The 16547-nt window shown below is 38.5% G+C and overlaps 11 protein-coding genes across 11 annotated transcripts; 4 read left to right on the top strand and 7 right to left on the bottom strand.

Annotated features, from left to right (window-relative positions):
- Positions 1 to 2: 2 nt before the first annotated feature.
- Positions 3 to 1634, bottom strand: NEPG_00416 (uncharacterized protein; the record flags this gene model as incomplete). The annotated part of the gene is made up of 1 exon (XM_013202793.1): positions 3 to 1634. A coding segment is annotated over one exon (1632 nt), but the record flags the coding sequence as incomplete, so codon positions are not given.
- A 136-nt stretch (positions 1635 to 1770) lies between these two features.
- NEPG_00415 (uncharacterized protein) lies at positions 1771 to 2286 on the bottom strand (the record flags this gene model as incomplete). The annotated part of the gene is made up of 1 exon (XM_013202792.1): positions 1771 to 2286. The coding sequence occupies one exon, from the start codon at positions 2284 to 2286 to the stop codon at positions 1771 to 1773; it is 516 nt and encodes a 171-aa protein (XP_013058246.1).
- Positions 2287 to 2662: 376 nt separating this feature from the next.
- Positions 2663 to 3387, bottom strand: NEPG_00414 (uncharacterized protein; the record flags this gene model as incomplete). Its single annotated transcript, XM_013202791.1, has 1 exon — positions 2663 to 3387. One exon carries the CDS (start codon positions 3385 to 3387, stop codon positions 2767 to 2769), a length of 621 nt encoding a protein of 206 aa, XP_013058245.1. The 3' UTR covers positions 2663 to 2766.
- Positions 3388 to 3772: 385 nt separating this feature from the next.
- Positions 3773 to 4533, bottom strand: NEPG_00413 (FeS cluster assembly scaffold IscU; the record flags this gene model as incomplete). Its single annotated transcript, XM_013202790.1, has 1 exon — positions 3773 to 4533. One exon carries the CDS (start codon positions 4531 to 4533, stop codon positions 4123 to 4125), a length of 411 nt encoding a protein of 136 aa, XP_013058244.1. The 3' UTR covers positions 3773 to 4122.
- A 124-nt stretch (positions 4534 to 4657) lies between these two features.
- NEPG_00412 (serine/threonine-protein phosphatase PP1-gamma catalytic subunit) lies at positions 4658 to 5896 on the top strand (the record flags this gene model as incomplete). The annotated part of the gene is made up of 1 exon (XM_013202789.1): positions 4658 to 5896. One exon carries the CDS (start codon positions 4658 to 4660, stop codon positions 5561 to 5563), a length of 906 nt encoding a protein of 301 aa, XP_013058243.1. The 3' UTR covers positions 5564 to 5896.
- Positions 5897 to 5943: 47 nt separating this feature from the next.
- Positions 5944 to 7751, bottom strand: NEPG_00411 (uncharacterized protein; the record flags this gene model as incomplete). The annotated part of the gene is made up of 1 exon (XM_013202788.1): positions 5944 to 7751. The coding sequence occupies one exon, from the start codon at positions 7749 to 7751 to the stop codon at positions 5958 to 5960; it is 1794 nt and encodes a 597-aa protein (XP_013058242.1). The 3' UTR covers positions 5944 to 5957.
- A 185-nt stretch (positions 7752 to 7936) lies between these two features.
- On the bottom strand, positions 7937 to 9503 carry NEPG_00410 (prolyl tRNA synthetase; the record flags this gene model as incomplete). Its single annotated transcript, XM_013202787.1, has 1 exon — positions 7937 to 9503. One exon carries the CDS (start codon positions 9501 to 9503, stop codon positions 7998 to 8000), a length of 1506 nt encoding a protein of 501 aa, XP_013058241.1. The 3' UTR covers positions 7937 to 7997.
- Positions 9504 to 9603: 100 nt separating this feature from the next.
- On the top strand, positions 9604 to 10177 carry NEPG_00409 (uncharacterized protein; the record flags this gene model as incomplete). Its single annotated transcript, XM_013202786.1, has 1 exon — positions 9604 to 10177. The coding sequence occupies one exon, from the start codon at positions 9604 to 9606 to the stop codon at positions 10090 to 10092; it is 489 nt and encodes a 162-aa protein (XP_013058240.1). The 3' UTR covers positions 10093 to 10177.
- A 166-nt stretch (positions 10178 to 10343) lies between these two features.
- On the top strand, positions 10344 to 11063 carry NEPG_00408 (uncharacterized protein; the record flags this gene model as incomplete). Its single annotated transcript, XM_013202785.1, has 1 exon — positions 10344 to 11063. The coding sequence occupies one exon, from the start codon at positions 10344 to 10346 to the stop codon at positions 11037 to 11039; it is 696 nt and encodes a 231-aa protein (XP_013058239.1). The 3' UTR covers positions 11040 to 11063.
- A 22-nt stretch (positions 11064 to 11085) lies between these two features.
- NEPG_00407 (uncharacterized protein) lies at positions 11086 to 12831 on the top strand (the record flags this gene model as incomplete). The annotated part of the gene is made up of 1 exon (XM_013202784.1): positions 11086 to 12831. One exon carries the CDS (start codon positions 11086 to 11088, stop codon positions 12775 to 12777), a length of 1692 nt encoding a protein of 563 aa, XP_013058238.1. The 3' UTR covers positions 12778 to 12831.
- Positions 12832 to 12880: 49 nt separating this feature from the next.
- Positions 12881 to 16432, bottom strand: NEPG_00406 (DNA-directed RNA polymerase II subunit RPB2; the record flags this gene model as incomplete). The annotated part of the gene is made up of 1 exon (XM_013202783.1): positions 12881 to 16432. One exon carries the CDS (start codon positions 16430 to 16432, stop codon positions 13019 to 13021), a length of 3414 nt encoding a protein of 1137 aa, XP_013058237.1. The 3' UTR covers positions 12881 to 13018.
- Positions 16433 to 16547: the final 115 nt, after the last annotated feature.

The raw sequence follows: 16547 nt of genomic DNA, 5'->3' as shown, positions 1-16547 counted from the left end.
ACTAGATCAATATACTCTCCCTTCTTATATAATTTGCACTTAATATAGTTACTATTACACGACCTTGGCAAAACCAGAGAATACATCATTTGGGAAATAAAAAGCGGTACTCTAGGCATATTAGCATTAACATCAGTTATCGTTTCCTTTAGATTAGAGGGATATAAAAACTGTATAAAGCAGAGCTCAGTTTTGTATATGTCTTCTTTTATGTAATAGAAAACTACATTACAATTTTCTTCTTCTATCATTTTTACTGTTTTGCTTAGATCTGATTCATTAGTCATCATGGTCCATGTTTTATCTTTTATGCAATATTTGAAAGGATATACATCACCAACCTTCACGCAATCGTTGGATTGGCCTATTTTAAACATTAGTTTAAGATAACTTACTATTTCTTTAATTCTAAAAAGCTGGTGCTTTATAACTTCGCCATTTTCTTGTTTATCTAGGTAGTATGGAAGATGAATTATTTGGATTGTATGCGATTCATTGTCTACAAATTGCACATGATAGTGGTCTTTAATGCTTATAGGTGTGTCTGCTTTAGAAATATGCGCATTTTTATTTTTTAGTATGTGAATCTCTAGAATAAAAGCCTTTTCTTTCATTTTATATACCTTTTTAAAATTTACAGTAAACTCTAAATACTTTTGAGATGCAACTGCAGCAGCTCCTAATGTTTTATAAAATAGCCTGTTTGAACAAATATTTATGTGCACACGCGCAATTCTATTTTTAATTTCCTGTTTGTCAACTTTCCTTAGCTTATATACCACTGGAAAATAGTTATAAAATGCCTGAACCACGTTATATACCAAATAATACACCGCCTTTGTATTACACTCTTGTATATTTTTGTTACAATTCTCGGTAACTATGATCTCTTTAACTTTTTTATATGATTCTTCTATTTCTACTTCATTCTTCTGGACCGTGCTTATAAGGTATATTATAATGTACCTTAAGTATATTAATATTTTCATATTCTTTTTCTTTAAAGTAAATGTATGATATTTCGTTATGCAGTTGTAAAATTCATAATTAATTTCTGTGAAAAACTTATTAATTACATTCAGTGGTATTTTATAGAAGTCTTCATACACCTCTGGTATTAAAAGAATAGCATTCAACTTTTTCTTAAGTTGTATATCATTGTCTCTTTTCTCTGTAACTATTTGACTATCTATTCCACTACAGCAACAGTACAGGCTTACTTCTTTATTTGCTAAAATGGATCCAAGAGTTTCTTGTATTGGCATAATACAATTACTAGAACATTTTTCCGGATTATTATATATATACTTCATATGAAAATTAATGTATTTGATTATATCTTCTAGAATTCCTTTATAGAATGAAGGGTTACGCATATTATTAATTTGTTTTCTATAGTTTTCTAGTATATATAAAAAGATTTCTTTTTTCATTAAGAAATTTTCGTGTATAGACCGAATAAGAATCCAAAAATTTGTTTCCTTATCTTTTTCCCAATCAGAAATTGTTTTTAATGTTTTTTTTCTTATTATATGGTCTGAAAAGTTGTTGCTCAGCACTATATTTTCGACTTCTTCTATGAAGCTAGTATAATTTCGTATAACAAACGGGTTTTTATCTATATAAGAATCCATTATATATTTGTTTTCACTAAATTTAGCCACAGTAACTGGGATTTCATTAAAATTAATATTACTTGTTGTAGTATGACTTTCGCTATTTATGGCAAGATTTGAATCTGGAGCTTCATTTTTTATCGAACCATCTTGCTTATTGTTCTGGTTCTATACCGTATGGTTTTTTTATTCTAGTAGAAGAAAATACATCAACATCAATAGATCTCCGCTTTGCTGGTTTAATATATAAGGAGCCAGGGTTTAAAGGCATTTTATCCCCTAACTCTAGTTTTTTGTTTATAATCTGGCCATTATTATCTTTTGTAGCTGATTCTAGTTCAGAAGTAGACAACTCTAAAGCCATTACGTGTATTGTGCTAGGCCGGGAATCCTCTTCCAAATTGCCACTTTGACTGCTAACGTATACTAAATGGCTATCCACATACCAAGGGTTTTTAATTGAAAAAACAACTTTATGCTTATTACTAGTTTCTAGCTCAAGACTATTGGTTTGAGAAGATAATTTAGAGTTATGTAGAGGAATATCTTCTTCTACTTGTATATTTTGCACATTTGTGTCAGAGCTAGTGATTGCACTACACAATACTATGCATATATTCAATGTATATATTAGTCCAAGTGCAAAGCCTTTCTTCTTTAACTGTTCCATGTCAATTTAAATTTTTAAAAGTTAAATTATTGTATATCCTAGATATATCGCAGTTTAAAAATATTCTAGAAAGAAACAATAGGCTTTAAAAATCAAGAATTTTTATTTGAACTTTCTGAATTCTCCATTCAATTGAGTTAATTGTATTTAGAAAAACTTGTTTATTGTATTACAAGACTAGTGTAGGTATAGATGCAAATAACCCGATAATCAGCATAAATACTGCATAAATGCCATATGAATGCAAACTTGAAGTTAAATGTTAGCAGAATAAATTAAACAAAAGAAATAAGCATAGGCGTCTGTAAACATATAAACTGTGCATTTCATAAACATTAAACTTTACTAACAACCAATTCTAAGAAATCAGCACATAATGCAAAGAGCATGCATTTATATTAGAAAGCATCAAACAAATACCATCCTTCTAATAATTTAGAATAGAATTGCCGTTAAATATTCTATTGTTTTTGGCTTGTATTAATATCTATTATCATTAGTATATATAGTGACATAATGGTGTGGTGGGGTTGATGTTGTATTATTGAATTTTATAATTGGATTGTAGGTTCTTTGTCTACCCAGTGTATTTGGATAGGTACTCATTTCATATAAATCACTATCTAAAATACTCGGGCTTCTATCCTGACTACTTCGGATATTATAAGTACGTGGTCTTCCACCCAGACCACTTCGAATACTATAAGCACTTGGCCTTCTACCTAGTGTATTTCGGCCACTATTCGAGTTTCTACTAAAAATGTTTGGTATTCTGCTCAGTCTACTTCGGGTACTATGAGTACTTGGTCTTCTGCCTAGTATATTTAGACTTCTACTCTGTGAAGTTGAGCTAGTATTATTGGGTTTACAATTTTTATTAATTATTTTAGCATATTCAGAACAACAATTGAAAGTCCATTTAATAATTTGAAAGAATAAAACAATAAGACTAGGATTACATATACAACAAATAGTCAAAACCCAAAATGCTGCCATTGGTAGGAAATATTTACCAAAAATAAGAGTAGTTAGTGAGTAGTCTTCTGTAAAGGGTATTCCAAGCAGCTTTTCTGTCTCAGGAACATACTCAGTTGAATTCATTCGTTTTAAAACATTATGCTATATATAACCGGAATTTAAATCATCCTGATTATATCTTGAACATATTGATAAATAGACAGAAATTAAATTATTATTACTATTTGAACTGTATAATGTGTTATTTAAAAATAAATAGTAAATGTGAATTTTCTGGGATAATATGCTTATTATTTGTATTGTGCTGTTTAATTCTTTAGGAATTGTCAATAGTTCAACAGTAATGCCATTAACGTCGGCGTATTAAAAAAATTGCCAGATGTTTTCATTTTTACTATTGGATATACAATATGCACAGGTTTATATGAAATGTAAACCATTAATTTTGGTAATTTAAGTATATCTTGTTAATGGGATTAAAAGAAACAAAAAAGCAATTCTAATTGGATTTTTACTGTGTATAAGGAATACCATAATACTATGTTCCATAACATGCTATAATTTACTTCGGGTTATATAGCATTTAATTGAAAGTATGTTTTATAGTGCTAGTTGGGGTAGAGTAGATTATTTGTTTATATTCTCTATGTAATACCACCAGATGATTTTGTACTGTGCTATTGTGTATGTGCAATTTACCTCTGATCATATTACTACACTCGGACGATATCAAGTTATATTATAGAGTATGCCATAACGATAAAATAACTAAATATTCTGAAATTGGCCATATGCGCCAACTGCTGCATATTATTGATAGCAAATTACTTATTATAACTATACTTTATATTATGTGTTCTATTCCAAGCCTTTCTTGGCTATATAATCTTCTACTGCTGCTTTTATTGCCTCCTCTGCTAGTAGAGAGCAGTGCAGCTTAACAGGAGGAAGAGAGAGCTCTTTTGCTATTTCGGTATTTTTAATATTCATAGCATCATATATGGACTTTCCCTTTATCATTTCAGATGCCAAACTGCTTGAAGCAATTGCAGACCCACATCCAAATGTTTTAATCTTTACATCTTCAATTATGTCATCTTTTACTTTAATCTGCAGTCTCATTACATCTCCACATGCAGGGGCTCCTACTAGTCCTGTTCCCACGCCAGCAACTGTTTTTGCAAATGTTCCCACGTTTCTTGGGTTTGAATAGTGCTCTAGTACGTTCTTGTGGTAGTTTCTCGTTATTTCTCCAATAAGCGCCAGCATAAATTATGTCTAATAAAAATATTTCTGCTTTTCTTTTATTCCACTAGTCTAGGAATTCTCTAGGACATATTTCGTTTTGCACTCTAATAGAGAGAAATTCTTTCTCTTTTTTATTTTCTTACTGATGGCAATTAATGCACCAAGCATCGATAAAATTATAGAACAGCTGCTTAAGGTAAGGCATTCCAAAGCACCAACGCCCAGGGTGAATTTGTCAGAGTCGGAAATAAAGTTTCTGTGCAGTAAGGCAAGAGAAGTGTTCTTGTCACAGCCAATGCTTTTAGAAATGGAGGCACCCATCAAGATATGTGGGGACATACACGGACAGTATTCTGACCTTCTGAGAATATTTGAATACGGGGGCCCTCCACCAGAAAGCAACTATTTATTTCTGGGAGATTATGTGGACAGAGGGAGGCAGAGCCTAGAAACAATTTGTCTTCTGTTAGCGTATAAGGTGAAGTACCCAGACAACTTCTTCCTGCTTAGAGGAAACCACGAGTGTGCCAGCATAAACAGAATATACGGGTTTTATGAGGAGTGCAAGGACAGGTATACCTACAAAATATGGAAGAAGTTTACAGAGACATTTAACTGCATGCCGGTGGCTGCTCTTGTAGATGAGAAAATATTCTGTATGCACGGTGGACTATCCCCGGACTTACAGTCTTTCAACCAGATTCGGTCTATCCACAGGCCAACAGACATTCCTGACAGCGGGCTGCTGTGCGATCTTCTGTGGAGTGATCCAGACAAAGAAATCCACAAGTGGGGAGACAATGACAGAGGAATAAGCTTTACTTTTGGAACAAGAATTGTAGAAGAGTTTCTTAACAAACACAATTTAGATCTTATATGCAGGGCACACCAGGTAGTTGAGGATGGGTACGAATTCTTTGCAGATAAAAGGCTTGTTACTATATTTTCTGCCCCAAATTACTGCGGAGAATTCGATAACTCTGGTGCTATTATGGAGGTAGATGAGAATCTAGTATGCAGTTTTAGGGTTTTAAAGCCCCTTAACGGATAGACTTATATTAGGTCTTTCTTTGCCTCAGCCCCAAATAAAATTCTGGCGCGCATGGCTATTTAAGAATCTTTCTGCTTACTCAGTCTCTTTTGGACATGTGATTCGGGGGGTTTCACACCAATCTTTAGTAGTGTTGTTGAGCTCTCTTTTCTTATATCCTATGCAAATTAACTGCCATACAAGATATGCTGAAATATATGCCAGAAATGCCGAATGTCACCGTATTATGACTTATTCCTGTGCTCCTGGCTATCTGTGTGTAATAAAATAGAAATTATACAAACAAAAATTAACTGATAATTTATTCATGATATCTTTTTATTATATTATTAATAAAATAAACTACTTAAAGCATAAATAGAATAAGATATTTTAAACCCACAGGCCGTAGAGCTTAGGAAGAACTCTTCTTTTTTCGGTTAAGTTTTTTTAAGAGGGCATCCTTCTTTTGGATTTTCATAATGCCGCCGGGAACTACTTGACCCATTGCCATTTGTTCTTCTATCCTTTCAATCTCTTCTAGCTCCTTTTTAATTGCAGCTATACGATTTTCCTTTGCTTTGGCTGTGTCCTTTATTATATGAGGTGCTACCCACTCAGCTGTTTCTTTTTGGCCTACTTTCCTTAGACAGGGTGGGATGTACTCTTCTGATTTCTTTATTCTAATCTTATCAGGAAGATTTTCAAGCGAGCTGAATGGAAGGTCTTTTCCTGCGAAGATACAGCTCTTTAGTTCTTTAAACAGCACCTCAGAACTTTTCTGAGAATAGTAATCGTAAAGAATTACTTTATTATCTATTGACATTTTGTTGGTTATCCCCACTAGATAATACCGTCCTTCTGGTGACCAGTCAATCACAGAGCACCCCAACTCTTCATTTATAGATAAAACAGCTTCTGATGGGTACTCAGCCAACTCCATATTTCCTGGAAGGTTGTTCATTCCGGCCAAGCACACAATGTTCTCCTGTCGGTTAAAGAACATTTTGTTTCTAACGCCTTCCTTTAGGTTTTTTATTTTTTCTCCTTTGGAATTAAATATGCCTATTTTGCTAGGACTGTTGTCGTAGCATACAGCAAATTCATTCTTTTTTAAGAAAGCTGTGTCTGTAATTGGATTGCATATACTAGAAATCAACTTCAGGCTCTCCTGCTTTGTGTCTATATAGTAAAGCACCTTTGCGTCATAGTATGTGCCATTAGAACTTCCTAGAGAACAAAGGCAAAGCATTCTCTCCTCTCTATGTTTAAGATCTGGAATAAGCACTGCAGATATCATATCTATAACCGGCTGCTTTTTTACTCTCTCTCCATTTTGCAATCGAATTAGCTCAATTTCACCTGGGGATGATTTATACACACGCACAGTGACCAAAAACTTTCCTGTCATAGAGAATGTCAGTGGTGCTGGGATTGATATGTTTTCTATTTCTTTCTTCTCTATAATAGAGTAGACCTTTAGGAATCTAGGTTTTGCTTTGTTTACAATAGCTGTTCGCATTCCCTCTTTCTTCTGTATTCTGAAAGTCACTGGCTCTTTCTTCTTACCTGCCGCTGCTTTTGATGCTTTTGTCTTTTTTTGTGCCTCTTTTTCTGCTGGCGGTACACTTGAAGCATCAGACGAAGTAGGCGGTACAACTTGGTTGGCTGGTTCACCTTTACCGGTGCTTTGCTCACTTGGTGCTGCCTCTGCAGATTCTGGGATCTTTGGAGGCTCTGCCGCGGGATGTGGCACATATAAAGTATCAACCGCACTTGTCTGCACGTCTGCCTTTTTATCACTTGCAACGGCCTCTCCTGTTTTGGGCAGTGGCTCTTTTTTCTCTGGTGCTTCTTCTACTTCCTGTGAATAGACAAGAAACTCTTTCCCATGCATGGCGGATTTTACTCTTTCTGCCGTGTGCATAACTTTGTCTTTCTGTATAAAATACATCTTGTCGCTCTTTGTTATTACACATGCTGTACAGTCTACTAAACACTCTATACTTTTAATATCTGGAATAGAGTGCGCATATTTTTCTTCAGTAATTGTGCTCTGAATAATTAACTCGCTGGAAGTTGTGTAAGCCACCCATTCTTTTCCAAGCTTGCAGCACACGCATGGAATTGTTTCTGACTTTTCATTGAATGTATCAAAGCATACTCCTTTGTCACTAAAGGATAAAACTTGGCCAATTGGCTTGGGCATATAAAAAAATATTTGAGCGAGTTTTATCCATGCGCTTTGCGCGGACTGAGATTTAATTAATTATTTGTCTATCTGTAATAAAACCAGCTTGCAAGAAAAAGAAACGATGTATAGTTTTGGTATACAAAAGACGTTGCCTGATAAGTAAGACAGATAAGATATACAATATACTAAACTTACGATTTCAAGATTTATTTTACTACTGGCATACTTCCTGAAGTAAACTAAACAGAATAGGATTTCAGTTTAGTATGATCTCCCGAAAAGTCCTATGCAGGTGGCCTCATTTGTGCAAACACTGCATGCGCCAGTTGGTTTGTTCTCTGTAAATGGAATGCAGAGTGACTTGGCTCCTGTGGCTGTTACAACGTTGTTCTTATCTCTTTCTTCGGTTATTTTTTTGATCTTTTCTTCACACTCTACCGCGCCACACCAAACCATAGTGCACATCTTGCCGCTTCGCAGTGCTGTGTTTAAATCATCCATTGTGGATCCTTTTAGAATGCACGAGTCCTGGAGAAGCTTTGCATTCTGGTACATAGTCTCGTGAATAGATTCCAGTTCTTCTTTAACAGACTCAGCAATGTTTACTAAAGAAACACTTTTTTTTGTCTTATCCATACGCCATGCAAAGCATGCTTGGTTGTTTTTCATGTCCTTAGGTCCTATTTCAATTCTTAGGGGCACACCGCGCACCTCCCAGTGGTTGAATTTGTGACCAGGCGTAACATTCAGTGCAAGGTCTGCCTGTGCACGAATGCCATGCGACTTTAATGTTTTCTCTATTCGTTCAGCCTCTGCCAGAATGTTCTGTTTCTCCTCATCTGAGGTGTTCTTAGAAAGTCCGCAGGGAACAATAACAACCTGGACTGATGCAACCTTTGGGGGAAGAACTACTCCTCGGTTGTCAGAGTGCACTAGAATAGCCACACCAATACTTCTTGTACTAAGTCCCCACGAGTTCTGGAAAACTGGCATAAAGCTTCCTGGCGCGCTGGGGTCCTCCACTGTTACATTGAACATATTGGAGAAGTTTGTTCCTAGTGAGTGTGAAGTAGCAGCCTGTATTCCCTTTCCAGTGGATGGGATAAATACCTCAACTGTTGTGGTAAAGTCTGCACCAGCAAAGGTCTCCTTTTTACTCTTTGTGCCCTTTACAACAGGAACTGCCAGAAGCTCTCTGTATACATCTGCATATAGATCCAGAACTTCAAATACCTCCTTGTCTGCCTCTTTTCTGGTCAGATGTGCAGTGTGCCCTTCCTGCCATAGAAACTCTCTTCCTCGAACAAACGGCATGGTTTGTGTGGTCTCCCAGCGCAGAACATTGCACCACTGGTTAAGCTTTAGTGGCAGATCTCTATAGCTCTGTATCCATTTTGAATAGTATGGGTACATAATTGTCTCTGATGTTGGCCTAATTGCCACAGGATTCTCTAATGGCTTGCCTCCGCACTCTGTAATCCACGCCACCTCTGGTGCAAAATCGTCTAGGTGCTCCTTTTCTTTTTCCAGTGCTGCTTTTGAAACCAGCATGGGGAAGTACGCCTCTTTAACCCCCATTGATTCTATTTTTTCAGTGAAGTACTGCTTGATCATACTCCAGATAAAAAATCCATTGGGCCTAAGAACATAGCACCCATTAATGTCATGGTAGTCTAGTATTTCGCTTTTTACCACGGTTTCTTTGTACCATCTTGGGAAGTCGCTTTCCCGGGTTGCCTCAATCGAAAACTTCTGCGCTTTAGACATGGGATGCACAATTTTTTATAGCTAAATAAGAGGAAGTGCTCTTTACTGTATACAGAAATATATATTAGTAAATTTTAGTTATAATTAACTTAGAGTGTACATGGTGCTAGAGGATGGAGAAATTGTAATAACTCCATTTGAGGTTGTTATAAACAAAGACACAGGCTATGCGGAGATCACTCTCCGAAATATTACAAAAAGCGACTATGCTTTTAAGATAAAAACAACGCACCCACTAAACTATAAAGTAAAGCCATCGATTGGCATGCTTGCTGGCTGTAAATCTCAAACCATTGCAATTGAGATGATTGGCACCGATAAAGTGCTTAACCTATGCAGCCACATGTTTTTGTTTCAATTTATAAAGAGCGGGCACATGCTTACAGCAGAAAGCCTTAAGCAGATATTTTTGCTAAAGGGGGTAAAAGTATTAGAGCAGAGAATTGGCATCAGGTACTCTGGCCCACTTGTTAATGAAGAGACCGAATTATTGGCTCCAGAGAAACCCGAACTCATTTTTATATCTGCCAGTGTGTTTATTATATATAATGCACTTCTTCTGTTCAGGCAACTTCTGTTTGGGATTTAATTTTAACCTGTTTAACTATCAAAGAATAAAAACCCTTCAGTGCTCATTTTCAAAGGTACGGGTTATATTCTAAAGCAAGCCTATAAAATAAAATAAAGAAAATAATTGGTATGTACTTGCTAAAGCATTAATTTATTGTATTACAGCAGAAAAATGGAAATAGAACTACGGGCTGGCACCCAATCGGCAGGACTGCCCACTGTCCAATGATTATGTGTATTGAATTAAAAGAGATCGACAAATGCACGGAGATGGACAACTCACAGAAAGAAGAAGAACTCTTTGGAATACCTCTTAGTGAATACATTAATACAAAAACAGATGACTTGTCTGATAACAGCCCAAAAAAAGAGTACTCAATAGAAGACAACATACAGAACATTCAGACCGAGCAGGCATCTGTTGAAAGAAAGATACGAGAAATTCTAGAGAAGGTGGGAAAGAAGTTCTCCAGCCTAGCAATAGACGTACAGCGATGCACCAAATTAGACATAGAAGGAATAGACATGGTAGATGAAGTAAAAAGCTTGAGAGAGTATTGGAAGGTAAAAGAAACCAATGCAATAGCACTTCTTAGACTGAAGACTAGCAAAATATCTGAAGATCTCTTGAAAATTCTTACAAAAGTGGATAAAACGTGTGCTTTATTACATACATGGACAGAAAGAGCACGAGAAGCAATGAAAGAAGTAGAAAAAACTATTATAGAGCGAAAAACAATTAGCGAAGTGTATACAGGCGACCACATAGCCCAGAGATATAAATCGTTTGTGGAGAAGGCTCATCCACTCTTAAGCGTTCTGGAAGAGGGAGAAAGACTTGTAGAGGAGAATTCGCATATATACACAGAAAAGGAAAAAGAAGAGCTTCTTTTATCAGAGAGCTTTATTAAAGTGTCAACGCAGGAGGAAAAGACCATAAAGCACTTGGTTTCTAGAATTCCATGACTAATTAAAATATAAGTTTAACCGATGATCATTTTTTAAAATTTTTATGAGCGTGCTTGTAAAGAATAGTATAAAGGCCATTTCAAATGGCTCTCTGTTAGAATCAACATTATGGGGGATATTCTTGCCTCTTAGCATTATTGTTGAGATGTTTATATTACCGTTCACTTTAACACTATTCAGTGCACTGAGGAAAGCCAGGAAGTTCGGCCGAGTTAGAGAAGTTATAGTGTGCACCAATGAGACATACAACAGCCCAGACAAAGCAGTCAAAAATCTTAAGGATGCATTTGATAATATTTTAGCAAGAATAACTGATTTTATTCAACTGCATATACTGCGTCAGAAGCCCAAGGCTGCTAAAGCAGCAGGAAAGTCCTCTTCTGAAAAGGATGAGAAAAAGAAAGTGGTTAAAACCTACAAAAAGCCAGGAAAACGAGGAGATTATATTAAAAGCTGGGTTGTAACTATTTGCGATATAATTGAAAAGGGGTATGAGTTTATATTTGAACATATACTGCGCCATCTGGTTATGATGCTAGAGTATGCAGTGTTTTCCGTGTTTGTTATATCTATTGTTACAATTAACGTGATCTGCTACTTAGCACAGTGTGTCCTTAATATTATAAAAGGAGGAGCAAAGAAGATTCCAATAATAGGAGACTTGATTAAAGAAATCCCAGACGTATCGATCCTACTCAGCAATATTTCCAAGGATGTTATAAATATCATAAACCCAGAACTGAAGAAAGAACAAATTGCAATCCGAACAAAACAATTCGAAGAGTACAAAAATGTAGTTGAGCCAATAGGTAAAATACTATCATCATATATTAGTTTGTGCATATTTATTCTGTCAAATTTAATTTGCATTTTCATTAGGGCATTCATGGAATTTGGTAAAAAAATATCTGACAAAAATAATTACACAGTATTTACAGTGGGTATTTTATCAATTATAGCGGTGATATTCACCATTATATCTCCAAAATTCATAAACCCCCAGGACTTCTCTATAATTGCACTGTCTAAGCCGCTGTGGTTTATTTCTGGAGGGATCTGTATATGGGTTTCCCTATTCTTTGTAGCAGCTGCATGCATTGCGGGATTGCACTTCAAGTCTTCTATGGGCGGAAAGAAGTACACAAAGAAGGAATTAACAAACATTGCAGTATATGAGAGAGAAAGATTTGGATTTGCAATTGCCAAGGTTCTTATAGGATCTGCAGTGTTCTTTGGGCTTGGTGCACTCGGGAATGTTCTTGTAGGAGGGCCAGAAGCCATGTTCATAACTATCCCAGTGATTTTATTCTATACTACAATAATATCTGTAATGTATGACATGCGAAGTATTCTGTACAAAATAACAGTGAGCCAGATTGAGCAGCTTAAGAGTATTTTAGTGCTAATACTGACTATATCAGTGTACTTCTCAACACGAGTACAGAGACTGCCGTACTTACCCCACTCTCTGCTGGCTGTAACTCTAGCTGTGGTTTTCCTGCCGACTCCTGCACATAAGGATACTTTATTGGCAATAAACAACAAAGTATTACGGACCGAGCAAATAATATACTTCAGCATACGCCTGGCTATTATAGCAGGAATACTAATTGCAATAACACCAAGTGCGCCTACAATTATATTTAGGCCCTTTATATATGTTAGACTAGTGCTTAATCTGATTATGGAGTATTTTGCATCAACTGGCAGAGCATACGTCTTTGATACTGTGTAGAGCCGCACTTTGCTATATGGCAGGGATTGTTCAAGATTAATAATAAAAACAGCACAATGCATCTATTTTCAGTTATAACGCCCTAAAATAAAATTTGTTTATTGCTTATATCTTCTGGTAATAACTATTAATATTCTGGGATAGACTACAGCATTCAAAACGTGAACTCCTGCAGGGACAGGGCAGTAGCAGCAAAGTGCAGTTCTGTGGCTTAGCGATTATTTATAGAGGATCTATTGGGCTAAATCTTCTTCCAGGACTCCAGCCTCATTTGCACCGAGATGCACATAGCCATCATTTCCTGGACAAGAAGTTTAAAGGCATACGGCATATACACCATACTTACACTGGTTCTTGTTCCACATAGCTGGCAGAGGTACAGGCCTCTTTCTTTGTTTCCAGCGCAGAACACCCCGCAGTCATTGCAAATAAAGACTTCAAACTTATCACTGACATCGCATAGTCTCTCTTTCAGGAATGTAGCTGCACCATGTGATATCATGCAGTCTCTCTCCATTTCTCCAAATCGAAGGCCACCATCCCTACTTCTTCCCTCCACAGGCTGCCTTGTAAGAATTTGCACTGGTCCATGGGCACGTGCGTGTATTTTATCCGCCACCATGTGCTTCAGCCGCTGGTAGTATGTGGGGCCTATGAATATTTGACTGCGCATTTTTCTTCCCGTGAATCCAGAATACATAACTTCAAATCCTCGCTTCTGGTACCCGTGCTTTTGCAGCTCCTCACTGATCTCCTCTACGCTTAGCCCAGTGAATGGGGTGGCATCGCCCTCCTTCCCTGACATGCAGCTTACCTTTCCAAGCAGGCACTCAACCAAGTGCCCGATCGTCATTCTACTCGGGATGGCGTGCGGATTAATGATGATATCGGGTGTAATTCCATCTGCTGTGAATGGCATGTCCTCTGGAGAAAGCATAATACCAATTGTTCCCTTCTGCCCGTGCCGCGATGCAAACTTATCCCCCATCTGCGGAGTTCTTGCTGACCGAACGCGAATCCGTGCATATCTGTACCCATCCTTTGTGGTGAGGATGACTCTATCAACTACCCCACTTTCTGTGCCACGCATAGTAGTACTAGCGTCTTTATACCCGTCTGGCGTGCTTACTGTTTTGCCAATTAGCACGTCTTCACCAGAGACTCTAGTTCCAGGGGGCACCAGCCCGTCCATATCAAGCTTTTCATAGTTTGCGTTCTTCATTCTCTGGACAGACCTTCTATCTGGCTTCATAAAGCACTCCTGCTCCTCTGGCTTGGTTCTGCTTTCCATATCGCTGTAGGTTCGGTAGAAAAAGCTTCTAAAAAGCCCTCTATCCACCGCTCCTCTGTTCATCACCACACTGTCTTCTTGGTTGTACCCGCTGTAGCAGGCAATTGCCACCATGGCATTCTGGCCAGAAGGAAGCTCTCTAAACCGCAGGAAGTTCATGCTCTGTGTTATAACAAGTGGCTTCTGCGGATAGCACAGCACATTTGAGAGGGAGTCCATCCGCATAAGGAAATTTGTGGCATACATCCCCATGGCCTGCTTACCCATAGCACTCTGATATGTGTTTCTTGGTGACTGGTTGTGGTCTGGGAAAGGCACCACTGATGCACATACACCAAGCATAGTAGCAGGCTGTATTTCACAGTGGGTGTACATAACATCCGTGTTCTTCAGGTCGCCTGGCTTAACTGCAATCATTGCTGTCTCCTCCTCTTCAACATCCAAAAACTCAACGCACCCATCTGCCATCAGCTCGTCCCATGTGAATTTCCTGTGCCGATTGGCCTCTAGGAACCGCTCTATCCGAAGCACGCCTTTGTCTACAATAAAGAGCGGCCGGCACGCCCTTCCACCATCGGTATTGATTCGAATCTCCTTTTCCCTCAAGTCTCGCACAATTGCTATCTCAGAAGAAAGCTCTCCAGACCTTCTAAGATACTTCAGCGTGCCCATTAGGTCGTCTGGCGATCGGTGCACACCAACCCATGACCCATTCACAAGCACCTTTGTTGCTCCCACGATTGCAGATGGGCTGACTTCTTCTAGACCTTCAAGCCCGCATTCTTCAAGCAGCTCCACCACAACGGAAGAGCTAGTCCCCACTGAGACATGCGACATAAGCGCAAAGTTCTTTACCAGCCCACAAGCCTGCCCTTCTGGAGTCTCTGCCGGGCACACCATCCCCCAGTGGCTTGAGTGCAGCTGTCTCGGCTTGGCTAGCTTTCCATCCCTTCCAATTGGGGTGTTTACTCTCCTAAGATGTGAGAGCGTAGATATATAGTTGTATCTGTTCAGCACCTGTGCAACACCAGCTCGTGCCTGCATGCTCTTTGATTGCTCTCCCCAGTTACCTGTTGCTAGAGAATATCTCAGCCCATTGGTAAGTGTGGATGTACGCAGGCCCACAATCAGATTCAGATCTTTATTTCCATCTATGCACCGCTGCATGTACTTCGCCAGCTCATTGCTCATCTTTTTGAAAAGCATCCTGAACAGTCCTGTCATAAGGGGCCCCGCCAGATCCAGCCGCTTTCTTCCATAGTGGTCTCTGTCTTCCTCGCTTCTTCTTCCCAGTGCCACCATAAGTAGCTTGTTTATGGTGTATCCGAATAAATATGCCTTTTTTGTTTCGCAGAACTCCTTTGTTCCTACATGCGGAAGAAACTCTTTCTGGAAGAGGTCCTTGGCAAATTTAATTCTTTTCTCTTTGCTGAACCCTGCTGGTGCAACTCTTTTTCCTATGTAGTCTAGTGCCACGCCCTGGTCCTGTATAACAAACGCCTCCTCGATACTTGGCCTAAGCATACTCAGCATCTCTGTATCAGAGAAGTCATAGCAGATGTGCTCGAGGATTTCCTTATCTGAGACAAATCCAAGGGCCCGGAAAATCACAACAACAGGCACGTCCAACTTTGCATGCGGCAGAAGTGCCCGCAGCAAATACCCTCCGCCTGACGCGCTATCTGATGCTCTGGAGACCAGCCTAATTGTAAGAGAGGATGGAAGTCTAAGGCCATGATCCGGCACAGACCGCATCTCTGCAGTGTAAAGATACGGGGACGGCGGCGACTTCTTAAAAATATACACCAGGTTTGATGCCATCCTTTCATGTGCAATCAGCACCTTCTCCGACCCATTCACAATAAAATATCCTCCTTGGTCGTATGTACACTCCTCTATCCTGTTCATGTCCCGGTCGTCTGTATTGCTATAAACGCAGTACAGAGACCGCAGCATTATCGGAATAGATCCTATTGGCATTTTCTTGTACGACCGTGACTCCACCTCTTCATCTCCTATGTGCTCTGTCTTTACAATGTCTATGTACAACGAGGCAGAGTATGTAAGACTTCTTACCCTGGCATCATTTGGAAACATAGAAGATGTTCTTCCATCTGGCTCAGTTATTGTGGGCGGCTTGCTCACATATATCTGCTTGAACTCTATCGTATACTTCCTTGCCTGCTCTTCTTCCCCCGTAGGACTGTGCGCCAGCAGAACAATCTTAGAATTCTCATCAACCACCTCCTGCATTGTACTTTGTATAAATTCATTGAACGAGTCCAGCTGCTGCCGTACCAGCCCCTTTTCCTTGAAAAACGCAGAGACAACCTTCCAGCAATCCTCCTGTGACAATTTGCTCATTCTTAAAAATTAATTTGCAATATTCTTACATATACCCGAATTTAACTCCAATTATACTAAGATCCACCAGAAAGCACCCACGCACAAACATCACAGAAAGAAGAAACCCCGATTC

This window comes from Nematocida parisii, assembly GCF_000250985.1.
Source record: "Nematocida parisii ERTm1 unplaced genomic scaffold supercont1.1, whole genome shotgun sequence".
NCBI lineage: Eukaryota > Fungi > Microsporidia > Nematocida > Nematocida parisii.
Note: the sequence above shows the minus strand (reverse complement) of the source record. Positions and strands in the feature narration are given on the sequence as shown.